Source organism: Perca fluviatilis, chromosome 15 (genome assembly GCF_010015445.1).
Source record: "Perca fluviatilis chromosome 15, GENO_Pfluv_1.0, whole genome shotgun sequence".
In the NCBI taxonomy this organism is placed as follows: Eukaryota; Metazoa; Chordata; class Actinopteri; order Perciformes; family Percidae; genus Perca; species Perca fluviatilis.
In genome coordinates, this window is record NC_053126.1 from 26,635,666 (window position 1) to 26,647,783 (window position 12,118).

The 12,118-nt window shown below is 39.1% G+C and overlaps 1 protein-coding gene across 3 annotated transcripts in view; it reads right to left on the reverse strand.

The window, feature by feature from the left end:
• LOC120574710 (vesicle-fusing ATPase) overlaps positions 1-12,118 on the reverse strand; it is a 57,493-nt gene that overhangs the window by 16,938 nt on the left and 28,437 nt on the right. For all 3 annotated transcript variants that reach the window (XM_039825090.1, XM_039825089.1, XM_039825088.1), the window contains 9 exons: positions 8,992-9,077; positions 6,848-6,947; positions 6,712-6,751; positions 5,004-5,170; positions 4,774-4,881; positions 3,067-3,142; positions 1,655-1,810; positions 768-967; positions 501-666 (listed from right to left, as the gene is read on the reverse strand). In XM_039825090.1, the coding sequence (XP_039681024.1) occupies positions 501-666; positions 768-967; positions 1,655-1,810; positions 3,067-3,142; positions 4,774-4,881; positions 5,004-5,170; positions 6,712-6,751; positions 6,848-6,947; positions 8,992-9,077 (1,099 nt within the window). The remainder of the gene's footprint in view (positions 1-500; positions 667-767; positions 968-1,654; positions 1,811-3,066; positions 3,143-4,773; positions 4,882-5,003; positions 5,171-6,711; positions 6,752-6,847; positions 6,948-8,991; positions 9,078-12,118) is intronic.

Consider the following 12,118-nt stretch of genomic DNA (forward strand, 5'->3'; position numbering starts at 1 on the left):
TTCTTACATTAGGCCCATTGTTTCTGAACCAAAGCTGTCAGTAGACTGTATTTGTTTTCTGCTATTTAGTTATTTTAATTCAGAAGATAGGTGACAACTTAAACGAAGAAATCAACATAGTGAGGTGCTGGGCCACCAAGAGCCTTCAGGACAGCTACAATGCTCCTTTGGTATACATTCTCTAATGTCTGTGGAGCTCTACTCATCTGCTTTTATGATGGTTTCAGCGTTTCTATCATCATAAAATGTCATTTGACAATGAAGATGCACGGAAAATAAATATCACTGCAAGGTTTACAATCTGTATGCACTGTGTAGAAGGGATTGTTGCAGAGTTCTACAGGGCTCTTGCATGTTCATGCATCAATCCCAAGTATGTGGTTTGATTTGAGTGGTAAAATGTGTGTGAAACAGGCCCCTGGCCCCCAATCAGTGTAATGTCTCACACAGCTGGCGAGGATGACAAATACTGTGAATCAGTTCCCTCTGATGTTACTGACCGATGACCAGGATGTTGTTAAGTTGCTCCACGCCGTCAATCTTAGACAGGAGCTGGTTGACCACGGTGTCGTGCACGCCCGTGCTGCTGGCGCCCGTGCCTCTCTGCTTGCAGATGGCATCCAGCTCGTCAAAGATGATGATATGGAGTCCGCTGTTGGCTCCCAGCTGGAGACAGGTCGGGTTAAAAAATGATGAATTAAGTTTTCTTTTTTTTTCTTTTTTTTAAACTGGTCCTATAAATAAAGCACATTGAGCGTCTCGCTCACCCTCTTCTGCTCTTCCTCTGCATCAGCGAACAGTTTGCGGATGTTGGCCTCGGACTCTCCTACGTACTTGTTAAGGATCTCGGGGCCGTTGACCACCTTAGGCTCGCGGGCGTTGAGCATCTTGCCGATCTGCCTGGCCATCAGGGTTTTACCACAGCCTGGAGGCCCAAACAGCATGATGCCCTTCACGTGCTTACACCCTGGAATAAGGAGAAAAGGGAGCGATGACAAATGCCAAAGGGAAGAGATAGAGAGAAAGGAAAGACAAAAATGGAAGGAACAAAAGAAAGATGGAGAGAAATAAAAAGTGCCAAAAAAAATCACAAAAGAGGGAGGTAAGAAAGAAAGGAAGAAGTCAGATGAAAAAGCAGTTACGAGGCAGGGGAGGAGGAGAAAAGGATGTATGAATGTTATAAAATAGTTTATTGCCTGAAGCCAGAGGGAGAAGAAACCACATTAATAAACATGACTCATAAAACCAAGGAATAAATATTTTTTTTTTTTTTTTTGTGTTTGTGTGTTTTTGTGTGTGAGAAAAAAATAGCTGCTTTTGTACTGTGACTAACCCTGTGACTAACCGAGGTGCTCTCCCATAATTACATTCACTTGTTGGTTGAAAAAACAAAAAATTGACAGTAAAATCAAAAAAACAAAGCAAATGAGAGTACCTGCATAACATATATGTGATAAAAGGACAGATAGAGTTCAAATCTCATAAATACAGAGACAAATAGGGACATAGTGACAAAATGTCTCGTAATAAGCCAATAAAAGCATGGTAGATGTAGAGTCTCAGCACTAAAAATAAGCAAAACACTAAGGCAGTCTGGCAGGTTAAAACATATGAAAAGTGAGCGAACAGAGTGAGGATAGAAAGGGTTTCTCACCCATCTGCTCCACGATGTCTGGAGGGAAGACTCTGGAAGCAAAGGCTCTGCGGAAAATGCTGGAGAATTCTTTATCCAGACCTCCAATTCCCATCTTCTCAAAGTTCCATTCTGGGTTGATGATTGTCTGTCGTGCCTCCTTGGTCTTTGCCTTTCCTGTTAAAAAAAAGACATAAGGGAACTTCTTGGCCAGCAATTCACAGATATATATATACACATATATATTTTTAAGCAAGTGACTCTATGAGGAAATAAACCATGTATCAGGATGTTGTCAGATGGGAAGGAAAAAGGTTTTTCAGTAGCTCAAGAATCAATTAAAAACCATAAAATAAAAGACAAGTTTGGTCTTTAAGTCTTTCTTGGCCTTATTCTTAGCAGACCGGTGATTTGTGGAAGATGATACATCTATGCATAATTTGTTCTTACTGCCATCTTGTGGAGGAAATAGATACTGTAAGAGACTGTTGCATGAAGGCTCCACAGCCCCTCATATTGTTCATGCAGCACCCTGAGTTTACCATGAGGCTTGTACAGCACTGAAATGTCTCAGCTTTTTATAAATAAAACTTCACGTTACACTTACATGCTAAGAGATACATAAAAAAAAGAGTTCTGACAATATTTACCGCCTTGATTTAGTGATATATTTTCACTCTCTTTGCCCCTTAAAATCCTTAAAAATGGTCCTTAAATTTTCATGTTAGAATGCCTTAGAAAACGATGAGTTGCATCAATTCAGCATAAGGATTTCCTTAGGATGCTGCAAGTAAAAAACCCTTTGACCTCTCAGTATTTGCCCTTAGCTACTTATAACTTAAATATTACCTTATGCGTTGCTAGAAGGTCCTTAGTACCCATTTCCCACTGAAAGTTTTATTAAAGTTTTTGAGGCTGAATGTTGATTGAAGAGGAGGGGAAAATACCAAGATGCATTTTTCTGGCCAGCAGACTATCTTTAAAATCTCAAACAAAACTTGAACCGACGTTGAACAACAACTTAACTAAAGTAAGTCAACGTTACTTTGGATTATGTGCTTTCCATATTCTCAGAGGAGAACAACGTTCTCATCTTCTGTCCAGTTTGGCTTTCTTTCTCTTTTTGTATTCTCTTTGTTGTCCATTTGTGGAAAAGACACACTGGCAATGATGCTGTCAAGTAACGTTAAGTAATGATTATGTGAGTGAAGCGTAACCATGGTAACTAAAAGTGCACATGTGGTGTATTATGACAGTGACTACCGTGAATGCCTTAGTCTTCACACTTAGGCAAGGAGACAACCTAAGAAGCTTTATGCAATGCTTCTAAACGATCGCTGAGCTTAGGGAAATATTTTGCGCAACTGAAGGTAGTTTATGGAACTGGGCACTGATCCTGAGGTCAATTAAGTTTTGGGAAATATAGAACGTACCAACTAGTGTGAGGGATGAACTCTCTGCCTTCTCAAAGATCACCTGGCTGTTGCCCACCATCAGCCCGATGTCGATCTGTCAGAGAAAACAGAGTTATTATTAGTAGCATCAAATTATTCATCTATTTATTTCTACATCTGTGGTGTTACTGATGTCCCTCTCTTCTCCATGGCCCAGAGATCACTTTTTAATCACTTTGGCTAATAGAAGGCCATCTCTTCCTTGGATTTTCTGATGGTCCTGAAATATCTCTCTCCCCACCATCTCCTGATTAGCTGAGAGGACTCTCATATACATGAAGAATATAAATGCACTGTGGGTCCAACGGCTAAAACATGTACAAGAGCAAAAGCACCACCAGTGAGGAAATGTACTGCAAATGTGAGAATGCAACAAATATCCACAGAAATGCAGAAAAAATTAAAACTAATACATGAGTGGTTATTTGCAGCATGTCTGGTTTTAACGCACGAGTATGCAACACTTGAAATGCAACGATGCATCTGTAACATATTCTCTTATTGTAAATGAATTATCTGTCTGAGCAAAACATTCATCGCAACTATATGACCTACCAGTAACGCTAACGCGTATAAACACTACCGCTTTTTTCCAAAGGGGCCGCTGAAATCAACAAACTGATGAAGTTAAATATAGCCACTTTAACGTTTTGGTATTTTCAGCAATTTTGAATTTAAAATGCACTTCTCCTGATGTTTGTGTTGTAGCATTTGATGGATTTCTGAATTTGGAGCAAATTTCTCTGGATTTATGTATCATTGAATGTGTTTTTGGTTGGTCTCAACTGTAAGCTAACATGAATGATTATAAAAACAGGATGTCGGGTCATCTGAACATGTTCTATTACTGAACACTGCTAATTCATTGTTTGATGTTATTTGCTGTTTTGTTTTATTTTATGCTGCTGTCTTGGCCAGGACTCCCGTGTGAAAGAGAGCCTGAATCTCAATGGGAATAATCCTTGTAAAATAAAGGTTAAATAAAATAAATAATACAAATCTTTAACTTTGTGTTTTAGTATCTCTTGCATTTTTCGATCTGAAGTGCACTTCTCTGTGTTTGCACTTTTGCTGGTGAATGCATTCAGTCCTTAGGGACCACCATATTAAGGTGCATTAATAAATAATATAGTATAATGCTTACATTTGCATAAATTTGGGGTGGGGCGCTCCTCTGTATCGCAGGGGACCGGCTGTGAGGTGGGTGTATATGAGGATCATGATGATGCTTTAATTAATTATTCACCAGAAGCCATGAAGCAGCGGCAGAATATGGTAAAAGTATGTCACTCAACAATGTTTGCCACTGTAATGCTTCTATCCCCTTGATTCCAGATGATATCCAGACCATTTCATTTCTCAAAAGCAATTCAATTTCAACTGATTCTCTATTAGGTATAAATTAAAGTTGAATTATGAAGGGTTAACTGTATGTCAGTCCACTTTACAGATAACAGAGCTAACATGTGTACTTGGGGCAGATCAGCTGTCCCTCTCTGGGACTTTCTGAAAAATAGAAGGCTTATAAAATAAAAAAATACAGATACAAACCCACTATCTGAACAGGACAGGGTAGATAACCCATTTCTATAAAAGCCTAATTTGAGAAAGGCTTGTGTGAATGGTGACACGTTTAACTCTTTCCTCCACTGGTTTTAACCACAGGCTCTGCATGCGGTCAGGTACCTTCTGTTTCTTTCCAGAAGCTGTTTCTCCTCTGAGGATGCTGGCATCCATGGCCTCGATATCTTTTACCATCAAACCAAACAGCTTGTCACAGAAACTGAACACGAGCTGAGAGACGGAGAAAAGCAAAAGAGGATGATCAAACAACCTGCAGAGCAAAATGTATGTGGGCCTCCACGCCTGTGTTTTTTTATGTTTGTGGGATATTTGAAAGGTTTGTGAATATGAACCTGCTGGGTGACAGAGAAGGCCTGGTTGTTGAACTGCTGGATGAACTCGGCGGCCATCTTGTCTGAGTCGTAGGGGGAGGAGTCGGTGCTCTTCTTCTGCAGGAAGTCAATTTCGATTGTCATGGCGCCAATGCACTGCTTGGACTTGTCAAAGTTGTAGTTGGCCACTAAGGGGACAGACAGGGGCAAATCGAAAAACAGATAAATAAATGCAACATCTTACATAAAGTAAAAAAACATTTGATTGTATTAGAGTAGGATGGTGACAGTTTAGAGTGTGTTGAAAGGTGTTTAGCGCGTTTTTTAGCCTTTTCAAAAACAGAAAAGAGAGCAAAAGTACAAGGAATGGATTGAATAGTGCGTTTAAGTGCTCTAACGTAACACAATTGTTAGCATATCCAGCTACCTAGCTTACTGCCTACAGTCGTTACCTAGCATGCTACTTTAAAATCCATGGGTTAGCATATCACTCATTACAACTAACACTGTGTAATATTTCCCCACTTTGTGGAAGGCGTTCCTGGATTCTTTCAAAGTTCTGGGTAATGTTGGCAGTTCTGCCCTGCTCTTAAAAGGATGCGGGTCACATCAGTCTTCATCCGAAAAACTATTTCTCTTGTAATGTTAGAAGTAAAAACATACCAAAAAAGCATCCAAGCTAAGCCAGCATTATGTTAGAACAATGAGAAGTGTACATCTGTCCTTATCATACTTATAATACTAGGACTATCTAGCGCTACACTGCAAGAATAATACTACATCTTTATTTACATGTCTTCTTCTTCATGGATCATCAATTGTAGAAGTGCATATTTAAGGCCATTTGAGAGAGTTTTTTGTTTTATTATATGTAAGCTGTAAACAACTAAAAGTCAGCCAGATACTACATTTTCAAACATCTTATGCGGCAAACATAAACTGAATTAGCTGGCTAGCTACAGCTGATAAACTACATTAATGAGGCGTTATTATGGCACCTATGGCAGTTCTAGGCAAGACCCGCCCTTCAATAGCATTCGCCTGCTACAATTGGCCAGGCGTCCATGCTCTCGCGAGGCAATGGAACCTGATTTGTTCAGGTCCTATCCCCAGACCAATTGGTTATCCTAACCTTAACTATTCAATGCCTAACCTCAACCAATCGGGCTGCTTCGTAGGGCGGGTCTTGCCAAGAAACCAGATGGGATCTACAATAATGTGTCAGTATAAGTCGCCATTTTAGCCGGAAAACTGGACGGTTGCCAGTTAGAAATGAGAAGTCTGCTTTTGTCTACCTCAGTGTGAAATCAAGGACCCATTGCTTCAAAAAAAGAGTAACTAAATAAGTTTGGTCTCTATAGCTAACGTCCCCCCTTTATGACAACTGTGCAGGGGGTGAATTATTTTTAAACCTCACTAATTATATGCAGGCTTAAGGTTCTGCATAATTTGGGAGTTTCCGCTTTGAGTGACAAACGGCTGTCGTCACAGGCGTTGAGCATAGAGTGTAGGCTTCATTCAGCCCGCCTCAGCTCTGCACACTCAACGTCTTTGGCCATTTTTGGTTTAGTCATCTCCAGACTCTGCCAAAATGGCCACGGTCGGAGCCGACCACTTTGAGCTTCATTTTGGCACTGCAGAAACCTATAGTTCTAAGACTATGTTCATATTTTACACAGTCTATGGTTGTGTACCATCATTTGCAGCAATCAAATAGAGAATATTTTACCTTCCACCTCCTGGCCAATGGAGAGGCCGGCCCATTTCCTCTATAAGAGAGATAAGGAAAGAGAGATAAGGAAAGATGATCTGACAAATAAAAATGAGCAATGTGTGTGTGAGTGCATGTGTGTGTGTGTGTGTACCTGTGGCAGGCTGAAGGCGATGCTTCCAGGGGACACAGTGTGGTGGGTCTTCACTGTAAACACAAACTTGTGATTGGGCGTGGTCTTCACAGTCACATGTCTGAAGAGGTAGGAGACAGTTGGACCCTGGTTATTGAACGTGTTATCATTTATTTTTTGGCTAGTATATGACTGTCATTGACGGAATGAGTAAAACCAATTCATCTTTTTTCCCCCACTCTCTGATATGTTCTTTTCAGTTGTCCTTCATTGTCCTTAACCTTAACTTTTACTTTCATCCATATTTTACTACTGTTTTTCTTTGCCTTATAGTGTTGATGTTGAATCCATGACATCATTGCAGTGGGTATTTCACACCTTCATTTTTAAGAATGTTACCTTGTTGCTAGGCTACTAGAAAATCTTCTTTACAGCAACATTAAACAATTTTACTTTAAACTGCTTCAAAATCATTTTGATGCTACAGTACTCTGACATGTAATTTTTGTTTTTATTTATTGAATGTGTATATACATATATATGTATATAAAATTTCTTTGTATTCATGTTTTCTCCAAATGATTTGTATGTGCGATTGGAAGATGCGATTGGAAGTCTGTTAAATAGGTTTGTGGTGTCTTGTTATCCCATATGGGATGGGCCAAGTGTTTGGCATGACACAGAAATAAAATAAAACTAATTAACTAACTGTAATAGGGAGAATGGTTTATTAGTTTATTCCCAGTATATGCCTTAAATACCTGTTCTCGCACTATGTAACTTAGGCGAGCGGCTCGTTTATGCCACTACCAGTGATTTGGGTGAAACCAGGGGTTAATGCATAGACTGTATAAGTGATGTTTGTTCAAGTGCTCATACTTGCCAGTAGACTATGAATATCTGCATTTTCTCATTACCAGAACATTTAATTTCCAATAAGAAATATGGAGCTATTCCTAACTTTAAGAACGCATGCACAGCATCATATTGGTGGCACCAGCATTGCTGCTTGGTGGCACTGGATGATAAAGACAAGGCTGCAGTTGCCATGGTAGTAGAAATGTAGAACAAACTCAGATAACACATTTATTTTGAGATCTGTCAAGTCTCTCCCGCTTTGAAACAAGTATAATGTGTGCTTTTATTCTTTTGGATAATCAATAGTTTACCTAATTTTAAATGAAAACAGGTCATTTTGGTGGGAAACTAATGTGTGCAAACTCATGCCATGAATAATATCTGGCAGCATGTAACATCACCATTGACTATACTTTTTAAATGTGTGTTTATTTTTGATTATTTTATACTTACGTAACAATACTTATGTAAGTATGTAAATGTGTTGGTGCAATGAGCATGTGTCGTCAATCCTCAAAACCTTCTGTGGTTTGTCAGAAGCTCAATCCCATCATTCATTTTTATTAACGAAATGTCTTGCTTCAACACAACGAGATTAAGGCAGCAAGAACACAATGACATCATATTTCACAATTGCACTAAACAATATTGCGATAAAAGATAATATTGTCGTTCTGAGACCATTTTCATCTAATATAACGATAATGGCATAATAATGCAGGCACACCTTTTCATAGATCTAATATTCTAAAAAAAATAATAATTACTGAGCTCATTTTTATTTATCATGCGATTAACTGATTTATTGCATATTGCAACAGGCCTATATTGTACCTGTATTTACATTTCACAGACAGGTTAGCGTTAATGTTTCGCAATTTAATAATAATAATTTATAATTTCATTTCATTAATCCAACAAGGGGAAATTAAAATGTTTTTCACTCTGTTGTTATTACACACGTGTAATGTGGGTAATAACAACAGAGTGAAAAACATTTGGAAAACAGGCCTGAATTACACACAAATGCTCAGTACCTATACATGCAATAATGAAACATGAAACTTGGTGAGTCAGGTTGAAACATCAAATTCTTGCAGCTTTAATCATCATTATTACAATACATGCAAAACAATCATGATAATCATACAGTGCTAGTCCTAGAGCCTCATTCTGGATGAATGATGGGAGATAAGGTGGGAGGATGGATGGGTGTTTGGATAGATGAGAAAATGATTGGAGAGATGCCCGGATGTGTGCCGGAATTGACAAACCGCGTAGATAAATAGGCGATAATAAGTACTCACTGTCCTGACTGCAGATCCTTCTCGCTCACCACGGCACAATTAGTCAGCGACAGCTCATCTGTCGGGCATCGCGCCGCTTGCATGGTCTGCGAAGAGAAAGAGAAGGAGGGGTGGAGAACAAAAAGAACAAAATGTATAAAATATATTGACAAAAGCCCACTTTTACAAAAACTTTTGTAGAAAATGGCATACATATTCGTAGTCCTTATGTGTTTTATCTGAAGTGACATGTTAATTGAACATTTGAGATCCTATGGGCTGAGAGTTGTATTCTGCCTGGCAAGAAATACAATCTTTCTTTATGTTGTTTTAACTTATTTGTCGCTTCAGACTCTATTTAAAGTTATTCATGCTCGGCTTTAACAAAACACTTATTTGCAGCCTGATGTGATAAATGATAGATGGAAAGTTGCAGCCGCTCAGAAGCAAAATTGCATCTATTAAAATTCCAACAAGTATGAGTAAGGTACTCATACGACAGAGTGCACGGACCGAAGCTTTGTGACTCGCATCTAATGACAAGCAAGCACTTTCTGTTTCCGTACAGTATATTCCTTGAACAAATGCTGCAGACGCAGCACCATTTGTTTTTAACTCCTTTCTCAACTAAAGCTGTATCTTCTCCAGGTTTGATAAACTCCATTTTTCAGCCGCGTTGCCGGGTTACCATGGAGACTACACCACACTCGCGTTTCTTGGCAAAGACCTGCCCTATGTTGCCTTTGATTGGCTAGAACTGGTTTAATTTAGCCTAGAAATCTAGATGCACCTAGCGGTAGCAAATGTAATTTGCAGCCAGGGTCTTCTAGCAACTCTCCGTTGGCTTGCGAGCTGGAAACACCAAACTCTAGTCAGGCCAATCACATTGTGTATAGAGTCGGTGGGCTGGCTTAACATAGTAACGGCAGAGTTGCGACCACAGTCAATGGTTGCGACGGTTCCGTGTGAATTCCCTGCTACTTGATGGCTGCTGCTGGCACAGCAGTCTTTCGAATCGGCTTTTGGCCGCGACTCTGGAAGACTTGGAGGTAATATTTTCTTTGAGAAAAGAACAAAGAACGGCACTGAAGTCATTCTTAGAAAAAGGAAGATGTGTTCGGAGTTTTGCCGACCGGATACAGCAAAAGTTTACTCTATCAACTAGCTCCGCTGGTGGGAAAATGCATGGTTCTGCTCTGGTTGGTTGTAGCGCTATCCTTTTGCATGTAGAGGGAATTTGAAACCGTTTATCCCGCCCCTCGGATTGAGCCCTGCCAATGGTGAGTTCCCAGACCCAACATCTTGATGTGGGTCTGGCTTGTCAGGCTAGGTTTCATTGGTAGGTGGAACTAAGAGGATTGGTTGAACCCAGGGCATCAAAAACAAATCCTATTTGGTCTTTTTTTCCTAAAATAGTCAAATGCCGGAAATCCGGCACCAGGCCAGAGTACTTTTTATTTTTTTAAGATTCTTTTTTAGGGCTTTTACCCTTTATTTTTAAGGTAACAGTGGATAGTAGAGGTGTTGAAATTAATCATAATAAATATTGTACTTTTTATTACTTTTACTACTAATTACTTTTCAGATTAAAATAACACAAACACCTGTACAATACAACGCATTGTTAACCCAAGTTCATATGATAAACTTGATAACAAAGTAAGCAAGTTGCTTTTTTACACATCTTGCAGTTACAGAGCACCGTTATCATTGATTGGAAGTCATTTTTCAAGCCACCTGTAGTCACAGTGGCAGAACTAGTACTTTTACATAGGGCTGGGCAATATATCTATATATCGATATCGTGATATGAGACTAGATATCATCTTAGATTTTGGATATCGTAATATCATAATATGCCGTAAGTGTTATCTTTTACTGGTTTTAAAAGCTGCATTACAGTAAAGTGATGTACTTTTCTGAACTTACCAGACTTTTTTTCGCCTTTTCCCTAATTAGACATTATGTCCACATTACTGATGATTTATCTAAAATCTAATGGTGAAGATATTTTGTTAAAGCACCAATTGTCAACCCTAGAATATCCTCGCAATATCGATATCGAGGTATTTGGTCAAGAATATCGTGATATCTGATTTTCTCCATATCACCCCACTCTACTTTTACATTTTATACTTTAGGTATAATTGCTAATAAATCTTCATTAAGTTAGGTAGGATTTTGCATGCAGGATTTATACTTGTAATGAGGTAATTTTTGATGAATATATTGGAGCTCAGTAAAGGATGTGAATTCTTCTCCGACCACTTTAAACAATCAGAGACATAGTTAGCAAGAGGGATGAATCATAGAGTACTGCAGGAACTATGCAGTTTTCACCTCAATTCTATAATATGAAAGGTGAAAACAACTTACAATGGATTTCTTATAATCACTATTAGCAAGCAAGAAGCAGGGAACCTAGGGCTGGGCGATATGGCCTAAAAAAAAATCATGGATTTAAAAAAAAGAAAATTCCGATTTAAGATTTAAATCGATTTTTTCTCCCCCTACTTAAAATCAATCTGCAGATTACAAAAGAAATTGTTCAAAACAAGTTTTAACTTTATTTTGTTTTGACTCATACACACACACACGGGGCTATATATTCAACAACAACAAAACGGACGCGTGAGATAAAGCTGTTTTCACACATACAGGTAATAAACTTCTCGTTCCTCGTTAAAAGTTCAAATCATTTTAACGTTATTGCGCAAACTTGCCCCTATTTTCACCTGTTGCTGAGTAACGTACATTAACATCCCACGGTCTCTTGAATGTAGCACACCTGTACCAAGCTCCTTTGTAGTAACTAGCGGTAAAAACAAACGGCGAAGAGGAGCTCCGTGCTACATAGTTGTTTAAGCCGCTACAGACCTCCTTCACAGCTCGGTCGTATCAGCGGCATTTAGTAGATGTGTTGAGCCGCTAAAGAGTTCCTCAACACCGCCTCTGGTGCCCCGCATGGTGCTCCTTCAGGTCAGCGGTAGCTGGTGGTTCAGTTATCCAAGAATAGATGACTCTCAGCCGGGGAAACAGCAGAGCTGCCGGTCATTTCGGTGGAGATTATGGTTAAGTAAGTAATGAAACGACTAGTTATTATAAATATTATAATTAATGTTAGTCCCTGTCGCTGCCATGTTGTTTG